Source organism: Syngnathoides biaculeatus, chromosome 9 (genome assembly GCF_019802595.1).
Source record: "Syngnathoides biaculeatus isolate LvHL_M chromosome 9, ASM1980259v1, whole genome shotgun sequence".
Classification (NCBI taxonomy): Eukaryota; Metazoa; Chordata; class Actinopteri; order Syngnathiformes; family Syngnathidae; genus Syngnathoides; species Syngnathoides biaculeatus.
Window position 1 is genome coordinate 14597560 of NC_084648.1, and position 20905 is coordinate 14618464.

The following is a 20905-nucleotide window of genomic DNA, read 5'->3' on the forward strand; positions in this document are numbered from 1 at the left end:
GCCTATCCTCACGAGGGTTGCGGGAGTGCTGGACCCTATACCAGTTGTCATCGGGCAGAAGGCGGGGTCCACCCTGAACTTTTTCTCAGCCAATCAATCGCAGGGCACATGGAAACAGGCAACAATCATACTCACACCTAGGGGCAATTTCTCCATCCATCCATTTTCTTAGCCCCTTATCCTCACGAGGGTCACAGGAGTGCCTGTTGCAGTTGTCAACGGGAAGGAGGAGGGGTACACCCTGAACTGGTCACCAGCCAATCGCAGGGTACTTCAAGACAAACAGCCGCACCTAGGGGCAATTTAGAGTGTCCAATCAATGTTGCATATTTTGGGGATGTGGGAGGAAACCCACACAGGCGGGTTTGAACCCGGGACCTTAGAACTGTGAGGCCAATGCTTTACCAGCTGACCCACATTGTCGCCCAATTTTTACGGAACTTTGGATAAAGCAAAAAAAAGGAAAAATGGAATTTAACAAGCCAGCATTCATGTCTCTTCCCCATGTCATTTTTCAAAGAACGACAAATATTCCTAATTCTTTGGCACACTCAAAAGTCAAATTTAATTTTTTTTAAAAATGGCTCAACAGTGGTTCTACAGCAGTCCACAGCTTTAATCAGTCCGTAGTAACGGGAACAAGTTCACACAAAAAAACAGCTTTGAGTTCTAAAAAAAAAATGACAGTACATCTCAATATACAATATTTTTAAAAAATATGGCAGGTGCGTTGTGAAATACACTTGGGCGTCACTGCAGACGTACAGTCTTGGACGTGGTACATTTTTATCAGTCAGTGTTGCTACCATCGAGAGCGCACAAGCTTTTCCCCTTCGCAAAAGCCATTAGCAGTGGGCTGCTACAAGTTCTATTTAAACCCGATTGGACTCTCTTTAAAATCAATCTCTTTATTATAAATCCCTTCCATCATATTATACTATATATGCAACTCAGCACACCAGCGAGCGTTTCTTTTTTTTTTTTTTTGCAATGTGCAGTTCCAGCCTAAAATCTGGTCTGAAATGTGTTTAAAAAAATAAATATTAAAAAAAAAAAAAACAAACGAAACAAGCCACGGTCTCTATCTTAAGGTGTAGCTAAAAAGTGTAACGGCTTCGCGAAAGCGAGACGGCTGCGACGGCTACTTGGCGTCGGGCGGCATGTAGTAGGCGTGAAACAGCCTCTCGTGGGCACAGACGCGCAGCGCCGCGTGGGTGTGCATCAGCAACTTGGGGAAACGGGAGGTGAAGTAGCCCACGAAGCCGTCGGGCAGCTCGCCGAGGCTCTGCTGCACGTGGCCCGGCAGCTCGTGGTAGTGGTGCTTCTGCAGAAACCGAAAAACTACTAAAAAGACGAGCCGGGAGGACGGCGGGTCGAGGCGTCGCGGAAAGGGACAAGCGGGCCCACCTTGTTCCTCATTGCTCGCAGGAGGTCTCGCACCGAGCTGCCTTTGTACGTCCTGAAACGTCTCAAGTCTGCGGAGGGAAAATGTCTGCGAGTGACGTAGCGTGACGGACAACAAATACCGTAATTTCCGGCCTACAAGCCGCGGCTTTTCCCCCCCACACGCTTTTAACCCTGCGGTTTATGCGGCTAATTTGTGCTTTTTTTTCTAGCCGCCGCGATGGGGCAATCGAGCGGAAAAGGTAAGAGTGAGACCGGAATTTACGTGCCGAGGAAGTGACTTTTACCAGTATGTTGTTGTTGTTGTTTTTTTTTTTTTTTTTTTTAATCGACCCTGTTAGTGATGTGCTAGCGTGTTGCGGCTGTGTTACTGCCATGTCTCAGTGACTTTTACCAGTATGTTTTTTTCCCCAACCAGCCCTGTTAGTGCCGTGCTAGCGTAAGCGCCGTGTTTGCATGTTGCTGCTGTGTTACTGCCAGATCTTAGTGATTTAGGTGTTTTGCTTTTTTTAACCGGCACTCTTAGCGTTCCGCTAGCGTTAGCACTCTGCTAGCGTGTTGCTGCAGTGTTACTGCCGCGTCTCAATGATTTTTACCGGTATGTTTTTTTTTTTTTAACCGTCCCTCTTAGCGCTGCGCTAGCTTTAGCACTCTGCTAGCATGTTGCTGCTGTGTAACTCCCGCATCTCAGTGACTTTTGCCAGTATGTTTTTCTTTTAACTGGCCCTATTAGCACTGCATTAGCGCCGCACTAGCGTGTTGCTGGTGTGTTACTGCCGCGTATGTGATTTAGGTTTTTTTTTTTTTTTTTTTTTTTTAACCGTCCCTCCTAGCGCTGGCGATAGCAATGTGCTCGCGTGTTGCTGCTGTGTTGCTGGTATGTCTCACTGATTTTTACCGGTATTTTTGACATCCTTTGCTAATGTCTGTGACCTGAAGTAACCCTGCCTTCTTAACACTGAATTTAGACGGCGAATTTTAGCCAGTTGAATCTCAGGAGACTGAAAATATTGCTTTTGAATTTTGAAAGGTTGATTTTGTTTTGGTTTTTTTAAATGCCGAATTTGTGAACGTGGAAAAGATAAACAGAAATACAGCTATCGAAAATGTGATCACTTTGAAATAACAATGTGAATTTTAAAATGTAGTCAAAATATGTGTACAAAATACAATGAAAAAAAATTCTGTGGCATTTTTAATTTAAATCCTAGTGACATATTTACTTCCATAAAAAAATAGGGCGATTCTCAATGTGGGGGAAAAAAAAAATCATGTTCTATAGTATTTGGTATGAAATTCGGTTGATCACACTCACCTTTATGTTTTGCATTATTTAATGTATCTGTGTTTTATGCATCTGTGTCTTGAAATGGAAGGTTTGACAAACATTACTTTGGATGCTCACTGAGCTGAACTCTCTTAGGAGTTCCTGAAGTATCAATCTCACGTTTTTGTATTTGGCCTTGAGGCAGTCCCCCCCCCCCCCCCCCCCCCCCCCCCTCCAAACTGCCACCAAAATGAGAACATCGTCCGACTTTGCAGTCTCGGGGGCTCCGCTGTGCGCAGATGTGCAACGTACCCATCTGCAGGGGCGCAGAGATGTGCAGCCGCCAGTTGGTCCGGACCACCCCTCGGCGCTCGCTCTCGAGGTTCAGCACAATCTCGCTGTCGGCCGGTTCGTTGTCAATGCGGTCGCTCACATCCTGTAAGGAAATAAAAAAAAAATAAAAAAAAAAAAAACACACTCTGTAACTGAATTTAAAAAAAAAAAAAAGTTGAAGTGAAATTCTGGATTTCATTTTACGAAATTCTAATAATTTCTTTGCACTCACGTGACTGCCTACCCACGTCGGGTCACGGTTGGCCTGACTTTTGTGAGCGGTGGGCTACACCGATCAATAATCAAGCATAGGGCAAATGGAATATCACAATTCACGCCCTCATTCACACATACGAAGACTTTAATACGTCAATGAACTAGCAAAGCAGGAGGAAAGCCACAAGTCCACATAGAGGTCGAGGGTCAAACCCAGAACCTCTAATCAGCGAGGCAGTCGACCTGAACGCATGCTCGACTGCCGTTAAATCACAGGTGTCAAACTCGAGGCTCGGGGGCCAGATCCGGCCCGCCGGATGATTTTATGCGGCCCGCAAAGACAAATCCAGAGTTTCCAATTCCATGATTCTTGTAAAAATCTGTACCAAAATTTCAAATCGTCATGTATCATAAATGATCAAGTTGAGAGCATTTTTGTATTACCAAGCTTGAATTAGTTGAAAAACGCATTCCCCTGGATTTCGGTTCATAAATTATGTAAACATGATGAGACGATTAAACATTTTTATTGTTTCACAGTCAAAGCGGCCGCCTGAGGGAAACCCGAACGACAACGTGGCCCGCGAGAGAAATGACTTTGACACCCCTGCGCAAAATAGTAAACAAGAAACTTCAAAATAATCAGATAACCAACTGATTTTCTGTTGACAGTTTACAAAAGTGCCTTCACTTGTTTTCCAAAACTGAAGACATTTCCATTAAAAAAAAAAAAAAAAAAGAAATCCAGTGGCCACTTTCCGAATGTTTGTTTTCACTTTTCAGACGTGACTCAACAAGGGCGCCCAGAGTGTTTCGGCGTATTCCAAACAAGAACTAAGTGAGGCTAAAGTGAGTAAGCGACAGAACTGACTTGGAAGAAAAGCAGCTGCTTCTCGGGGCTCCAGAAGAACGGATGCTTGAGCACGCAGGCGGCGGACGGACGAGACACCGCCTCCAAGCTGATCATCTGCTCGATCAGGTCCTGAGCCACAACATCTTCTGATGACTCACAACATTGCTGCACGTTAGTCACTGGAATTTAGTCACAGGTCACGTCGACAACAGCTGGATGGGAAGGTCACCTTATTTGGGTTTAAAACTAACTAACAAACGGGCTACGACGGTTTAACGAGAGTTTCACATTGAACAAACGTTGACAACTCATGTAAAGTTAGTTAGCCCTTAAAAGAATAATAATTATGCTAATTTGACTGATTTCTAATGACCTATACTGAGGCAAATAAAAATTATGACCGTAATTTCCGGCCTACAGAGCGCAACTGATTGTAAGCCTCAACAGGTACATTTGTAAAGGAAATACCATTTGGTACATACATACGCCGCACCTGTGGAAAAACTGCAAGTGCCCACGTTGAAACACGAGATATTTACAAAGAAAGACGGTACACAGGAAGACCTTTCAAAGTTTTAATACCTTAGCTTAGCTTAACATAGCAACAACACAGTGGCACGAACAGGGCTGGTTTAAAAAAAAAAAAACATACCGGTAAAAAAAAAAAAAAAAAAACAGCTGCGGCAGCTACGCAGTAGCAACACGGTAGGACAGCACTAACAGGGCCCGTTAAAAAAAAAAAAAAAAATCACAACAAAATTACACAAAATCATACCTAAATCACTGAGACGCGGCAGCAACACGCTAGCGTGGTGCTAATAGGGCTGATTTTAAAAAAACACATCGGTAAAAATCACTGAGACACGGCAGTAACACAGCAGCACCACACTAGCAGAGTGCTAATGCTAGCGCAGCGATATGAGGGCCAGTTAAAAAAAAAAAAAAAGAAATCACACTAAATCATACCTAAATCACTGCGACGCGGCAGCAACATGCTACCACGGCGCTAATGGGGCCGGTTAAAAGAAAAAAAACATACCGGTAAAAATCACTGAGACGCGGCAGTCACACAGCAGCAACACACTAGCAGAGTGCTAACGCTAGCGCAACGTTAAGAGGCCCGGTTAAAAAAAACACCTAAATTACTAAGACGCAGCAGTAACACAGCAGCAACACGCTAGCATGGCACTTAAAAAAAACATACCGATAAAAGTCAGAGACACGGCAGTAAGACAGCAGCAACATGCTAGCACATCGCTAACAGGGTCGGTTAAAAAAAAAAAAAAAAAACAAAAAAAAAAACATACCGGTAAAAGTCACTTCCTCGGCACGTATATTCCAAGGGTGTCACTCTTACCTTTTCTACTCGAGTGCCCCCTTGCGGCCGTTAGAAACAACGCACAAATTATCCACATCGCCGCATAAGCCGCAGGGTCGAAAGCGTGTGAAAAAAGTCGCGGCTTATAGGCCGGAAATTACGGTATCTATTTACTGCCACACATTAAAATAAATGTTCGACGTACAATATCACCACCAGTCCTCTTCTGCCATTTCCAGACAATTTCCTCCAAAGAATCTTAATCACGGCCAAACGTTTTGATAGAGACTGAAATTGATGCATTTTTAGAGAATATTTTAATGCACATTTTGCAATTTAGAAAGTTGACTGAATGGAGAATAAATTCATACATTTGTGTAGTTAACGTTTATGTCAACTTGTCATTCAATCAAGCATACATCCCTTATTTTTCTTTTTTTACTTGAACTGATCAAAAATGTATGAGAGACAGCAACGTCAGTCGAGCACACTTTGCAATTATGTAGTCGGGCCTTTAAGTAGTTTTCAATCAAACTATTCGACCAATCGTTGGTGCCGAAACGTAACAATGACGGTGCAGAATCTCTAGAGGCAGAGACCTACGGATTTGAATTTGAAATGTAAAGCGATCACATTTTCAATAGTTGCTCCAATTCGCTGTCTAAAATTCCTCGTCTGTGCCGCCAGGCGGGGTTAATTCAGGTCAGAACCGAACAGCCAGCCAATCCAGTTATGCTTTCTTAGTATGTGACGTCACGTGACTGAGAAAGCGAAACTGCGATTGGCTGGCTGTTCGGTTCTGACCTGAAGTAACCCTGCCTGGTGGCACAGACGGTGAATTTTAGACAGCAAATTGGAGCCGCTTGAATTGCTAGCATTGAAAGGTTACGCTAAAATATTGAAAATGTGATCATTTTACATTTCAAATTCAAATCACTAATTTACATCCATAGAGATCGCGCCCGAATTCAGGATGTAAAGAGAAACAAAAAAAAAAAACCTCACAGAGCAGTAGAAGAATACATGCACGGTGAGGTCATTAACAATTGATAATTTGAGGCTAGGTTTAAGAAAAAAAAATATATATATATATATATATATATATTGCAAAGCAGCAGACACACGCACACACCATCCATGCATCCATCCATCCTCACCGTGTATCGTCTCCATGAAATGCGAGAGCGAATATTCTCCCGACAGGATGTTCATTTGCCGCATCAGAGTCTCGCCGAACGGGTGCCTCCCCCCGCTGATCACGTAGTAGAAAACGCAGCCCGCTGAGAAGATGTCCACAGCGGTGGTCTAAAGACCAAAAAAAAAAAAAAAAACCCAAAAAAACAGAGGAAGCACATATGTAACTTGTTCGAAACGCGAGACTCACCGGTTTGCTGCCGGGAATGTTCAGCAGCAGCTCGGGAGCGATCCAGCCTTCGGTGCCCAGCACGCCCGAGCGCACCGAGAAACTGTTGTGACCGTCCTGGATCTTTTTGCACAGGCCGAAGTCGGAAATGAGAGCCCGGACCTTGCCCAGGGCGCAGGGGAACGACAGCAGGATGTTGCGAGGCTTCAGGTCCCGGTGGACTGGATTGAAGGGAGCCAGAAAAAAAAAAAAAACATTCTTTTGTTCACATTTATGATTCAACATTTCCCATAATTTCCCCATTGTCATTTTTTGTGTTTTCTTTTCTAGCTCTTTTTACTGGCTAAAAAAACCTGAAGCGGGGGAACAAACGTGCCGAAAACGGACCTCATGTGAGGACATTTTGTCCCTTCTAAAGTAAGCAAGAGTGGTGGGGGGGAGATGTGTGAAGGATGACTTTTCCTCCTCGATCTAATATTTGTAAATCTTAAACCACGTTTAATTATTTACAATCATAAATCCTCACATACACGGTCAGTAGAAACTTGAGCCGAGCCACAGAATCTCAGATTTCGACTGGAAATAGAACCGTAGCCAATGAAAAAGTAATCTGAAGCCTTAAGTGTTTGTAGATCAATCATGTCACCACATGAAAAATGAATTTGGGTCTGGCGGAGAAGACTGAGAACATGCTTGCTGATTTTTTTTTTCGCCCGTCGCTTTTGTGGAAGACGGTTGCGGTGTTAAAAATCAGAACGTTTACCTCTAGATAAACCTGAAGAATACATTTCATGTAAAAGTAAAAAAAAAAGACTACATAAAAACACTACATAAAAGAAGGAGACAAACAGACGTGCTTAATGAAGAAAATACAAAATATAAAACGTGAATTTTTGATTTATACTAGTATCAGATGATTAGGCCATGCTAACTAAAAGGAACTTATGAGGTTACGGTGCCACCTGATGGTTAGACATGCACATGACATTTATGAAATGCCACTGAATGTGACTTTTTTTTTTTTTTTTTCCCCCCCCTCTCTTGAATCCCTGCATGCAAGCTCCACACAGGTGGGGCCGGGATCGAACCCGGGTCCTCAGAACTGTGAGGCCAACGCTTTACCAGCTGAACCACCGCGCCGCCATTATTATTTCATATTTCGTATTGCGTGTCAGCTGACTACTTTTTCCGGTTAAGGTTGTCTGTCCGGAGTGAGCAAAACTGTATGTACATAGAGAAAGAGGCATCTATTCACACCACTCTACCACTGAAGACAACAGTGATGTAAAAACATATTTAATACACACAGAAGTTCAATTTAACTGATTATAAAATAAATTAATTCAACCATGTATTGAATCTTGTCCCAAAAAGAAATAAAAAAATTAACTTTGGTGTAATGACGCAGCGGTGTGGCGGCACGGTGGCTCAGCTGGAAAGGTCCCGGGTTCAATCCCGAACCTGCCTGTGTTGTTTTTCTCCGGGCACTGCGGTTTCCTCCCACATCCCAAAAAACATCCCACATTAATTGGACACATTCTAAATTGCCCCTAGGTGTGATTCCGAGTGTGGCTGTTTGTCTCTATGTACCCTGCAGTTGAATGGCAACCAGTTCAGGGTTTACCCTGCCTCATGCTCGTTGACAGCTGGGATAGACTCCAGCACTCCCACGACAATTGTGAGGATAAGCGGCTAAGAAAATGGATGGATGGATAAATTGTCCCTAGGCGTGATTGTCAGTGTGGCTGATTATCTTTATGTGTCCTACGATTGGCTGGCAACCAGTTCAGGGTTTACCCTGCCTCGTGTCCGTCGACAGCTGGGATAGGCTCCAGCACTCCGGCAACCCTTGTGAGGATAAGCAGCAAATAAAATAGACGGATGGATCCAGCGTTTTGTGTTTGTGTGTATCACAAACCTATATTGAGCGAGTGCAGGTGTGAGAGGCCACACATGGTCTGCTCCAACAACAAAATCGGACTCAGGTCGGGAAAATTCGACGGATCCTCCACGTACTGCAGACAAAACAGTAAGATACGCGTCGGATATTTTCTCCAATTCGATGACGACATTTTGAACTGACGGGAAACGGGAACAAAACGAAGTCCCGACCTGCTGCAGGGTGGCGGCGCACAGCTCGATGGCGATGTACGTGAAGAGGCCGTCGCGTTCCGTGCAGAAGTACCGGATGACGTTGGGGTGCGCGTCGGACTGCCGCAGAAGCTGCACTTCGCGCTCGGCCACCTCGAAACACTCGGGGAGGATCCGCTTGACCGCGGCGCGCCGTCCGTCGAAGTTGCCCCTGCGTCGGGCGCGGTACGGAGGCGAGATTACCGGCCTGCTCGGCCGACGCGCGCGGCGACTTTCGGACGTACCTGAAGACGAATGTTCCCGAGCCGCCGTGCCCGAGGGCCTCGGAAGTGGTGAAGGAGATCTTGCCCACGTGCACCTCCTCGCTGTTTTCGGCTAAGTGAAAAGTGCACAAGTAAAATCAAGCTCATCTGTGGGATAGAAAGAAAACGTTTCTACCTGCGGCCGTTTGGTGGCCCGCTGTGCTGCTGCTGCTACTCTCCGCACTTGAGGCTCGACTTCTGTTGGTGGAAGGAATTGACGGGGCGTCTGCGGGTGCATGCTGGGAGTCTGCAAACAATAAAATATTAACAATTTATGTTTTATCCACACTGTGCTCCAGTCCGGTTCTTTCGGTATTTTAAAACACCAGCAATTATTTTGCCTGGTACTTTGTTAGGTGCATGTGATGTATGCACGTATGAAATGTTGGGGTTTTTTTCGGGGGGTGGGGGGGGTTAAATCAAATTATACTTTTTATACTAATTATACTTGGTCATTTAAAAAAGGCATTTTAATTTAATTTTGTTTGACGCAACCAATGAAATGATTTTTAGGGGGGGTGAGGGGGGTTAAATCAAATGTAATTATACTTGGTAATTTTAAAAAAGGCATTTTAATTTCATTTTCTTGAATTCAATCAAACATGTTTTTATCGGGCAGAACGGTGGCTCAGCCGGTAAAGTGTTGGCCTCACAGTTCTGAGGACCCTCACGCTGGGATTCGTCGACGGCGGGTGGGGCCGTGCCCGCCTTGGGACGGGGGGGGTCCTTGCGGTCCTGGCCCACGGTTCAGATCATTAGGAACGCTCAACAATATTTATTTGTTTATACTTTTTATGGGAAACAATTCTTCTCCAAACAATTTTTTGAAATGAGCTGCGAAGATTTTATGTTTACAGAAAACATTTAATCCTCCTTTGAATTTTCAGCAACATTTCTTTGCCTCAGCAGGTAAAGTGTTGGCCTCACAGTTTTGAGGACCCATGTTCGATCCCAGCCCTCTCTGTGTGGAGTTTGCATATTTTCCGCGCGCCTGTGTGGGTTTCCTCCGGGCGCTGCGGTTTCCTCCCACATCCCTAAAATATGCAACATTAATTGGACACTCTAAAATTGCCCGTAGGTGTGATTGTGAGTGCGGCTGTTTGTCTCTATGTGCCCTGCGATTGCCTGGCAACCAGTTCAGGGTGTACCCCGCCTCCTGCCCGTTGACAGATAGGATGGCCTCCAGCACTCCCCGCGACCCTCGTGAGGACAAGCGGCTAAGAAAATGGATGGATATTTTTATCGGAAAAAAAAAAAAAATACATTTATATTTCAAGTGTCTCCAACTACGCCCTTGAGCTGGCATAACCTGTGTTCCAAAAAGTCATGCGTATGGATCAGCGACGAGATGGGATTGCATCAAGAAAAGACGAGAACGTTTCCCCTTGCTTACCACTTGAGACCTCCGTGTTGATGGAAAGTGCCGAGTCGGAGGAAGTGAAGGTCGTTGCCCGAGTGCGCCGGGTACAGGATTCAAATCCCACCTCTTGCTGCCGCCGCTGAGCTTTTAGCTTCTTGGCTGCTCGCTGTTAAGAAATAGGCAGATACGCAAGGTCATGTTTGAGAGCTTTTAAACAAAGTTAAGTACAGAAGTTAAATTCTAATTGGACTGACTCACATTATATGCGATGGCGTATGCGAGCCATCCCCCCAGCAACACGCTCACCACCGCCGGCGTCAGGCAGTCCCGCGTCACGTAGACGCCAAGTAAAGCGACCAGCTTTTGGGACCGTCCCAGTCTCCTCTTGTCGCCAGCTCCTCCGTCATCTTCGCCATCGCTCGGCCCAACTGACCAGTACTGGACGATAACAGTAACGTGAGACGCAGGACGTGGAAGGCCTAGAAAAAATGAGTAAAATGGCGCTGGATAAGGACTCACGCGCTGCTGGTTGTAGTTGGAAGCGCGCGAGGGCGACGAGGATGGAGTCCGAGGAGGGATGACGGCTTCGCTCAGGCTGCCTCGGAACTCCCTCAGCATGGTGGTGTGCGCGACTGGTGGGAGCTCGTGGTGGCCTGCGAGGCCGAGACGTTACATGTCGACATTTACAAAGATGCACGCTCAATTTGACATAACCGCACTTGGGGATACTTCAGTCTACTGAATTTAGTCCATTTCGGTTCCATCCTTCTGTCCCACTTAATCATCTGTCTCGCTTCATTTTACTTTTGACTCCATAAACAATAATAAGAGACATTAAAAGAACAACAGAAGAGAGGAAATGTACCGTAATTCCCGGGCTACAGAGCGCACCTAGTTATAAGCCTCACCAAGTACATTTGTAAAGGAAATACCATTTGGTACATACTTAAGCCGCAGCTGTGTAAAAGCCGCAAGTGCCCAGACTGAAACAAGACGTATTTACAAAGAAAGAGTTTAATGCTACTGCTAATGCCATGCTAGCGCTGCGGTAAAGGTAGCATGGCGTTAGCACCACGCTAAAGCTAGCCCTGTCTCTCCCTGCCCTGTTAACTTTAGCGCTAGCACTAACTCTAAGAGGGCCGGTTAAAATAAAACTTAGGGTAAATATCACTGAGACACGCCAGCAATTCAGCAGCAACACACAAGCACACCGATAACGCTAGCAGGGCTGGTAAAAGTCCTCGGCACATATATTCCACCAGTGTCACTCTTACCTTTTCCGGTCAAGTGCCCCCTTGCAGCCGTTAGAAAAAAAACACACAAATTAGCCGCATAAATCGCAGGCTTGAAAGCGTGTGAATAAAGTTGCGGGTTGTAGGCCGGAAATTACGGTACATAGAGAAAAGTTAGCACTGTCTTGTCACATGCTACCAAAGATCAAAGATTCCATTTACATTACAATCATTCCCATTATTTTGATGACTTTTGTGCAATGTCCTCCTCAATTAATTCAGGGTTAAATTCCACAATCAGTATGCCTGGCCCAATCGAGTTTGGGGAAAGGGTGTGCGCGTACCGATTAGCAACCAGTGGTTTTTCCGGCTGGCCGTGCTCCCAGGAGGATAGCGTACGTCAGTGGACGGCGTGATCTCACACTCCCCTCGTCCGCTGACCGTCACGCCGGCCGTCTCGGGACCCTCGATCCTGCCCAGGCTCTGACCCCGCTGCCACGGAAACGAGAGATCTCTTTTGAATGAGCTCGTCACAGTATGCGCACCAGATGGGATATTATATTACTGTTGTTGCGCAGGACCGGGAGCGTCGCCACCAAAACTGGGCTGGGATGGTCACGGAAAACACAGCTTGTAATTGAACTCACCACTAAGGGGAATCCGTGGTGAACGAGGGAAGAAGAAGCATAGAGATGGGAGTCCAGTTTTCCCACGTAGAGAGTGGGCCTGAAAGAGATGGTAGGAGACAAAGCCTTGTTAAAAAAAAAAAAAAGGACATTTAAAATTATCGTCACTTTCCTTGTTAGCTGCTAAAATGGACAAAGCTCAAGTTCAAAGTACATTCATGCCTCGGTTCTCGCCCACAATCCATTCCAGAAAACGGTTCGAGAACTGATTTGTTCGAAGACCAAATCGATGTTTTCCATTACAATGAATGGAAAATGAAATAATGCGTTCCAAGCCTAAAAAAAAATGGGCTTTTTAAAGCATTTTTTAAGCTTTTCCTGATAATAAACTGCATAGTAGAAATACATGCATAGTTTTGATACTTCATATAATGAAAACATTTAAGAAATATATTTATTTTTTGCTGAAAATGTATGCTTTAGTAGTAGAGGACGCTAGGGTGGGAGTGCATTGCCGTATCTGTAGCGACTTGGCCCCCAGCCTTGTAAACTTTTTTTTAACAAAAGTCCAGAATAACTGTAAACAAGCAACTTGCCTTCTTTGGAGCCGTGATTGGGAGTTAATACAGTCGTCCTCGATAAGAAGAAAAACAACAGTCACTCCCGGGACACGTCTTTGTACAGAGGCTGCGTTACACAGAATAACAAAAGTGCGCTGGTTGTGCCGCGCGCGTTATGTCATTTCTGTTGTTTTTTTTTTTTTTTGGTTCAAATTGACAATAACAAAATGCGTCGCGGGTGGGTCAACTTATTTCCGGATTTTGTCTGGGACGTTCGAGTTCCGATTTCCGTTCGAAAAAAAGAAACAAAAAAAAAAATCTCAAAATTTTCGTTCAAAAACAGATTTGTTTGAAAACGGGGACGTTCGAGAACCGAGGCTTTACTGTATACATTTTTATTGTTCCACCTCCTTTTCAACCCATCCTGTAAACTTGACACTTGGTAAATCCTACGCAAATTGTTAAAAGGTTCTGCCGTGGCTGGCCCACCGTGTAAAATGAAACAAGCAAGCCAAAATTTACCAATATGTCTCCTTCTTAAAATGCACCTGTGAGAAAGCAACATTCATTGCAGTCTGGATGCGGAGGAATGAAGATCAGCTCCTCTGAGAGGAGTTTCCAGAAGTCCCTCATAACGCCGCTAAATGTCACTCGATTTGTTGCCGGCGGCTTGTTTTCAAAAGGAGTCATAAAATGTAGCTAGAGTGTTACGACGTTGGCAACAATAAGTCGCCGCTGGTTTCGTCGCAAGCCCTATCTGCGACCCGCAGGCGGCATGATGAAAGAGTGTCGACGTTAAAGATGTTGGAATTCATGATAAAAGAATGCCAGAGAATTTTGAGACAAAAAGGGACTCTTTAAATTTTGAAAGAAAGGCATCTACACGTATGTCACCTTTAAGAATCCCTTTGCATTGGATTGTATGGAGAATTATTCGCATCATCCTCCACATATTTGTGAAAAAAAAGAGCAAACATTTTGTTCTATCATTGTAACAGAATGACGAGGCACAGGCAAAGAATTACAAAATTGCATGTTTGACTTGCTCATGTGGTTGATTTTAGAAAAGCTGAATTTGTACAAAGTGTGGATGCGAGTACAAAAATGATGTTGTGAGCAATGTTTCCCCTATTTTTTTTTTTTTGTGTCTGAGCAAACACACTAAGGCCGTGAGCGCCCCCTTTGACCACTGCGACAAACATCAGACGTACGGCACTGAGGTCAGTCAGATCAGTGTCATCCGTTGAAGTTACATGGATCACTAAAAGGTTCACATTACATTCCCATCAGAACATTTTTAAGAACAATTTTGTGATTTTTCTAACTTACACTAAAAAATGTCAACAAACAAAAACATACATTACAATACAAATACTTAAGAAGCCGCTTCCAATTTTGTTTCACGTTTTTTTTTTAACCCACAATGATATCCCCGTCTGCTTTTCTTGGTGTAAAACTGAATTATTGCTTGCAAAATATCATTCGCAATGCATGTTGAAAGCTGAATGATGCTCCCAAACAGTTTTAGGGTTAATGTTATGTTGCCTTCTATATTTAAAATACAGAATTAGCTTTTTGGGCACTGTATCGTCTGTGCTTTCATCCTCGATCAGGCTTATACACCATCTTATCCTGTACTTTCTACTTTGGCTTCAGACCAGACCTTTTTTACTCAAAAAAAAAGAGAAAATGTCATCCAGTTTGACCACTTTTTCTTCTATGATTCACATATCCCGGTGATTGTAATTATGAGCGGACCCCTTTAAAACGGAGGGGGGCGGTGTCAGGTAAACTAGGAAGTAGAGTGTTTGGCCCGGTGTTTAAAAAAGTATAACGTCAGCCTGTAGTTCACTACGCTGGATCTGTTTTCCTCTCCGCTGAGAGTGTGCGACAAGTGCGCAAATCCGCAGTTGCGCAGCTTAGAGGGAACGTTGGTTGTGAGATGTTAAAACATCAAACCTCCAGTTCCAGTAAATTCCCAAATGTTGCTGTGAATTCCTGTAAATGGACCCGTTTCCTGTATTGACAACAACCATGGAAAAAAAAAACCTGCAAGATGATGACTATTATTATTATTATGAGCCTCTTATTGTTAAGCGCACCTGAGCGTGTTTCTATCTGTGCGTCTATGTGTGTGGGTGTCTGACTCTTACACAAGTTGCGTTTGTGCGCCGGCTTGCTCCTTCACAAACTGATAGCTCCACTTGAGAGTGGAGTGGGCGTCCGCCTGCTCGCCGGTGACGGAGGCGGGGGAGGTGAAGGTGAGGAAGCGCAACGTCTCAAGGGCGAGCGACAGGTGGGGAGCGTGCCGGAGCGAGTCGCCCGAGTACAGATAAACCCCCACCACGGGCGAGCCGTAGTCTTGACTCCACAGCACGTCACCTGGAAGACATCGTGCTGCGGTCTCACTCAGGGCCGAGGCGGGAATAAAAACCAGTTTTACAAATGTGTCCTTACCTGACTCTCGGTCGACGGTGACGACAAGGCCGTCGCCGCTGGACACAAGGTGAGCCATTTCTGGAGGGAAAATGCGGAGACAAACATTGACTTCCATTTGGTACCTTATCATCTAAAAGTCTGCTTTTCAATTCAATCTGAGTCAGGTCGTACAGTGCACCCGTACTAAAAAAAAAAAAAAAGGACAGCAGTACCTACACTTTGTCATGTTATAAAATCGCTTCTAAAATAACATTGATAGATGAACCATCTAAGATCTCTCCGTCAAAATGATAGAAAACAGAAGAAAGAAACTGTTTAAGGGCTCTGAATGAAAGTATCCATGTTGTCTCAACTTCTTCTTCTTTTTCCGTCCTCAGCACGCTTCTACCAATATACTCACTCTCTTGCCTCTGGACATGTCCAAAACCATCGAAGTCTGCTCTTTCGAACCTCGTCTCCAAAACATCCAACTTTGGCTGTCCCTCTAATGAGCATCATTTCTAATCCTATCCAACCTGCTCACTCTGAGCGAGAACCTCAACATCTTCAGTTCTGCTTCCTGTTGTCTCTTCAGCGCCACCGTCTCTAATCCGTGCATCATGGCCGGCCTCACCACTGTTTTAGAAGCTTTGCCCTTCATCCTAGCGGAGACTCTTCCGTCACATAGAACACCAGACACCTTTCCGCCAAGTGTTCCACGTCGCTTGGACCAGTTTCTTCACTTCCTTACCACACTCTCCATTGCTCTGTATTGTTGAGCCCAAGTATTTGAAGTCATCCACCCTCGCTATCTCTTCTCCCTTCACTGCAGATCACAATATCACCTGCGAACATCATGGTCCAAGGAGATTCCAGTCTAACCTCGTCTGTCAGCCTATCCATTATAACCGCAAACAGGAAGGGGCTCAGGGCGGATCCCTGATGCAGTCCCACCTCCACCTTAAATTCTTCTGACACACCTACGGCACATCTCACCGCTGCCCTGATACATGTCCTTTACTATTCTAACATATTTCTCCGCCACACCGGACTTGCGCATGCAGTACCACAGTTCCTCTCTTGGTACTCTGTCGTAGGCTTTCTCTCGGTCTACGAAGACACAATGTAGCTCCTTCTGACCTTCTCTGTACTTTTCGACGAGCATCAAAGCACAAACCAGGAAAGATTATCCGGAAAAGAGGAGTGACATTTTCTGACGACTTTTGGTCGTAGGATTTCATCACTTTTAACGCTCAAAAAACATCAGCTTTCACAACTTCACTTGCCGTTACTTAAGACAGCAACTTTTGGTGAATTGGTCCTCGGTAAGTCTTGCTAAAGTTCTCCAGACCTTACATGTTGGTTCCATATTTGCTTCCCCCAACATTGCCCTAACATTCTGAAAAATGTTATCGCGTGACGCTTACTGTAGTTGAGTTTCTCATCATAGGGGGGAGCCGAGTAGTCGTTGTACGTGGCGTTCCATCGCAGCTCTTGTTTCTTGGTATCGAACATGGTGACCACGTACTCTGCAGAGGGGAAACCAAAACTTCTGCAAGGGGGCTGAATCAGCGGCGAGCATTTGTGCATGTGCGTGCTTTACCTGTGCGTCCGATGTACAGGAGAGGAGCCTTGGCGCACATGGAATTGGACGAGGACGTGGTCAGACTGGTTTGCTTCGCTCCAGTTTCAGGATCCACGACGAACCACACATCCTGCTTTTTGCCTGTCGAAAACATATTCTTGTTGACGTCCACTGATCGGTGACATAAACACCACTTGGCTAATTGTGTGCTCCTAACCCGTGTAGAGAACGCCATCAGAGCTCCGGCAGGGAGCCGACTGAACCAGCTCCGGAATGGTGAACGGGAGTTTCTGGAGAACGACATCGCCGAGAGGGCGTCACGAACCGAACGCGCACGATCTCGAACTTTATCCCTCACCAGCAGGCCTTCTTTGTGGTTGCCGCCGAGTATGTATAAGCTGCCATCGTTGGGGTCCGGCAGAAAACCTGGCCTGGGAAAAAAAATAAAAAATAAAATCAGCGTGATATTTAATTTATACCATTACACGTGTGTGTGTGTGTTTGACTCACTCAGTGATGTTGATGGGCACTTGTATAACAGGGTCTGGCAATAAAAAAATAATAATGATTAAAATTTACAGGAAAAAGGTTGACATGAAAAGTATTCCCTGACACAGAAACCTTCTCTGAGGGTCCACTTGATGTCTCCTGTCTGTTTGGAGACAGCATGCAGACTTCCATCCAGCGTGGAGACAAACAGAAGGGATTCCGGCAGGGTGACCGCTTTGACCCCCGCCACCTGATGGCCGGGAAGGAGACACGAGCGTGTAGGAATGGCAGTTTAAGGGTATTTTGTTTCTACTCCATAAAATATGGGAGGTTCCTCATTGAGCAGGATATCCTGACAAACAGCCCTCCTTGAGTGTGTATTCAACCCCTCCCGTGTTTACCTGCAACCCGCCACTTAGCAGCACAGGGACCAGACCCTGCTAAGGATAGCGATAAATTGCGAGTAACTGACATCATTACAACTGCTTATAATAACACTTTAAACCTTATTTGAATCGTAAACTGTGATCCGAAGACATCTAATATCATTAAAAACTGTATACTACCCCTTAAAAATAAAATTGAATACTAGTAACAACCGAGGCTAAACCTCGCTCCTCCGCAACGTACAAAGATCTTAATAACCCATTCGTGGGCAGCGTCCCATTTTTGGGACATCATGATTTTCACGCTATATATCTTTCAGTATATCAAAATATTTAAGTGTTTTCATCTGATTCTGATTCGGGTTTTTGGGACGAAGAAAACCCACCTCTCGCGGGCAGCGCCCCATTTTTGGGACGAGATTATAAATTAGTAAAATTATCATAGAACTAAACGAATGAAATGAAAAAGGAGTGTTATTACCTTGATTGTGGCCTGTTAGGAGACTTTTATCTCAATAAGGCAAAAAATTGCCACCCTGCTCAACAAAGGGTTAAGCAGTCAAGATGTAGTACTTCAATGACACCAATTACTACTTTCCAATTATCCAGGATTTAGGTGCCATTTTGCATCACATCCCTGTTAGGAGATTATTGCCGTATTCGCTATTGTTGCTTTGTCGCTCTGCTTTATTTGCATAATAGTTGTTGAAGACTAATGCCCACTTTTCATACACCATCTGCGCAGTAAAAAGTATGCAAGTAAGTAAAAGTATGAGAGTATAGAATAATTTATAATTTCTTGACAACGTGTGCACTGGTTGCACAATTGTCACATTACTGATACCCTTTTGCTGTTCACTTTAAAATAGATTCAAAGGGAATAGACGATTTGAGATGCAAATGTTTTGAGTACTGATTATGAAATGAATTGAATTACTCCAGCACTACCGCGACCCTTGTGAGGATAAGCAGCTAAGAAAATGGGATGGACGGATGAATGAAATTACTTGGGAGCTTGGTTATAGAACCTGACATGAAGACTAGTTAACAGAAGATAGGTTCCAAGAAAAAAAAACGGAAAAAAATATGGATGGGTGAAATTGTGAATTAGCTAAGTGTGAATGTGCTTACGGTTTATTATAATAAAAATTTGTATCATTACAAAACACAGAAGGTGTTTGTCGGTTTTCCTCTTTTTGTTAATGATAAAATGTGTTCAATATCCCCGTCACGGCAACTTTGAAACCGCCCCCACCCCTCAAAAAAAAAAAAAACAAAAAAAACTAATAGTCTCCCCCACACGACATTCGTGACAACAAGATGAAAGAATGTAAAACTCCTTGAAATTCACCTGCGATATTTTGGGTCGCCACGAGAGTAGCAGAAGGCACAAGAGCAGCCGCCCCGCAGCCCCCATGATGACGCCACCGACCCAACTCAAAAGCAAACCTCGTGAAGTGCCAGCGCAGGGGGTCCACACGTCCTCGAAGGCTCAAAGCGTCCGTCTAATATCATCACAAGAGGGGGCCATGTCGTTTTGGGGTTTTTTTTTTCCCGATTGGACCGGACACTCAACTCATCTTAACAACGCGACAGTAAAGTGGTTATTTCCGTGTTGGGGAGTGACGTCACATCAACAAGTGGGCGGGACTTTCCGGGTGTATTTTTTTTTTTTTTTTGCTTCGTTTGGAGTGACAGCGCACTCGTGGCCAATGGGAGAAGCGGTGAGGCGCCGAAGGGGGCGTGGTTTTGAGAAAAGTCTGGAACACGTGGAAAGCGGCAGCAAGGGCAGTTGACAGCGTCACGGTGCGTCCCCGGCGCTCGTTTTGTGCAATGGAAAGCGGTGGAGGGGCTCATTCTGCTCTTTGTGACCTCAGTTTGACCCACGCACATTTTATTCTTTCGCAACAATTTCGCCCAGCATTTGAAGGGCTTGTTCACTTCAGAATTTGAGAGGAAAAAAAATTAGAAATCATGCATTGGTACCCCTAAAGGGACATTAAAAAAAAAAAAACAACGTATCATTGTGATGAGTAATCTTCTCATTGTAATGATTAACATTCTCATTGCAATGAGTAACTTTACGTGTTTCTCATTGTAATGAGTAAGTTAGTCATTACAATGAGAAACTTTCTCATGATGAGTAGTAACCTTCTCATTGTAATGAGTAACTTTCAAACAACTTGTTTCTCATTGTAATGAGAAACTTTCTCGTTGTGATGAGTAACTTTAAAACAACTTGTTTCTCATTGTAATGAGTAAGTTACTCATTACAATGAGCAACTTCTCATTGTGAGGAGTAACTTTACGTGTTTCTCATTGTAATGAGTAAGTTAGTCATTACAATGAGAAACTTTCTCATGATGAGTAGTAACCTTCTCATTGTAATGAGTAACTTTCAAACAACTTGTTTCTCATTGTAATGAGAAACTTTCTCGTTGTGATGAGTAACTTTAAAACAACTTGTTTCTCATTGTAATGAGTAAGTTACTCATTACAATGAGCAACTTCTCATTGTGAGGAGTAACTTTACGTGTTTCTCATTGTAATGAGTAAGTTAGTCATTACAATGAGAAACTTTCTCATGATGAGTAGTAACCTTCTCATTGTAATGAGTAACTTTCAAACAACTTGTTTCTCATTGTAATGAGAAACTTTCTAGTTGTGATGAGTAACTTTAAAACAACTTGTTTCTCATTGTAATGAGTAAGTTACTCATTACAATGAGCAACTTCTCATTGTGAGGAGTAACTTTCTCAATGTAATGAGTAACTTTAAAACAACTTGTTTCTCATTGTGAGGAGTAAGTTTCTCATTGTAATGAGTAAGTTAGTCATTACAATGAGAAACTTTCTCATGATGAGTAGTAACCTTCTCATTGTAATGAGTAACTTTCAAACAACTTGTTTCTCATTGTAATGAGAAACTTTCTCGTTGTGATGAGTAACTTTAAAACAACTTGTTTCTCATTGTAATGAGTAAGTTACTCATTACAATGAGCAACTTCTCATTGTGAGGAGTAACTTTCTCATTTTAATGAGTAAATTTAACAAGGTGTGTCGTCAACTTAAAAATTACTATTTACTATTTCCTGAGGCAGAT

General features: G+C 44.0%; 2 protein-coding genes and 1 long non-coding RNA gene across 4 annotated transcripts in view; 2 read left to right on the forward strand and 1 right to left on the reverse strand.

Annotated features, from left to right (window-relative positions):
* Positions 1 to 4067, forward strand: part of gna12a (guanine nucleotide binding protein (G protein) alpha 12a) — an 89247-nt gene extending 85180 nt beyond the window's left edge. Inside the window, exon 9 of the transcript XR_009796435.1 lies at positions 4004 to 4067. The gene's annotated coding sequence lies outside the window, so the exon portion shown is untranslated. The remainder of the gene's footprint in view (positions 1 to 4003) is intronic.
* On the reverse strand, positions 539 to 19439 carry ern2 (endoplasmic reticulum to nucleus signaling 2). 2 transcript variants are annotated; one of them, XM_061830180.1, is made up of 24 exons: positions 19155 to 19439; positions 17550 to 17667; positions 17439 to 17472; positions 17287 to 17359; positions 17146 to 17218; positions 16947 to 17069; positions 16771 to 16872; positions 15383 to 15442; positions 15079 to 15307; positions 12387 to 12465; positions 12084 to 12231; positions 11027 to 11160; positions 10766 to 10945; positions 10541 to 10673; positions 9284 to 9394; positions 9130 to 9220; positions 8867 to 9056; positions 8673 to 8769; positions 6776 to 6975; positions 6549 to 6696; positions 4092 to 4219; positions 2984 to 3107; positions 1408 to 1475; positions 539 to 1324 (listed from the first exon to the last, which is right to left on the reverse strand). In XM_061830180.1, the coding sequence occupies exons 1-24, from the start codon at positions 19218 to 19220 to the stop codon at positions 1142 to 1144; spliced, it is 2892 nt and encodes a 963-aa protein (XP_061686164.1). In that variant the 5' UTR covers positions 19221 to 19439; the 3' UTR covers positions 539 to 1141. The 2 variants fall into 2 exon arrangements, 1 of the variants encoding a protein (XP_061686164.1); XR_009796434.1 differs by lacking the exon at positions 539 to 1324 and having other exon boundaries at positions 4092 to 4202.
* Positions 15292 to 17404, forward strand: LOC133506238 (uncharacterized). The gene is made up of 2 exons (XR_009796436.1): positions 15292 to 15431; positions 17154 to 17404. It is a non-coding gene; the product is annotated as an uncharacterized LOC133506238 (long non-coding RNA).
* Positions 19440 to 20905: the final 1466 nt, after the last annotated feature.

Excerpts from the sequence above, each read along its gene's own strand:
- ern2 (XM_061830180.1), bottom strand. The coding sequence starts at position 19,220 with ATGGGGGCTGCGGGGCGGCTGCTCTTGTGCCTTCTGCTACTCTCGTGG. Across the intron at positions 12,232-12,386 it reads ACCACGGATTCCCCTTAGTG|CGGGGTCAGAGCCTGGGCAG; the intron begins GTGAGTTCAATT and ends TTTCCGTGGCAG. Across the intron at positions 4,220-6,548 it reads TTTCATGGAGACGATACACG|AAGATGTTGTGGCTCAGGAC; the intron begins GTGAGGATGGAT and ends GTGAGTCATCAG.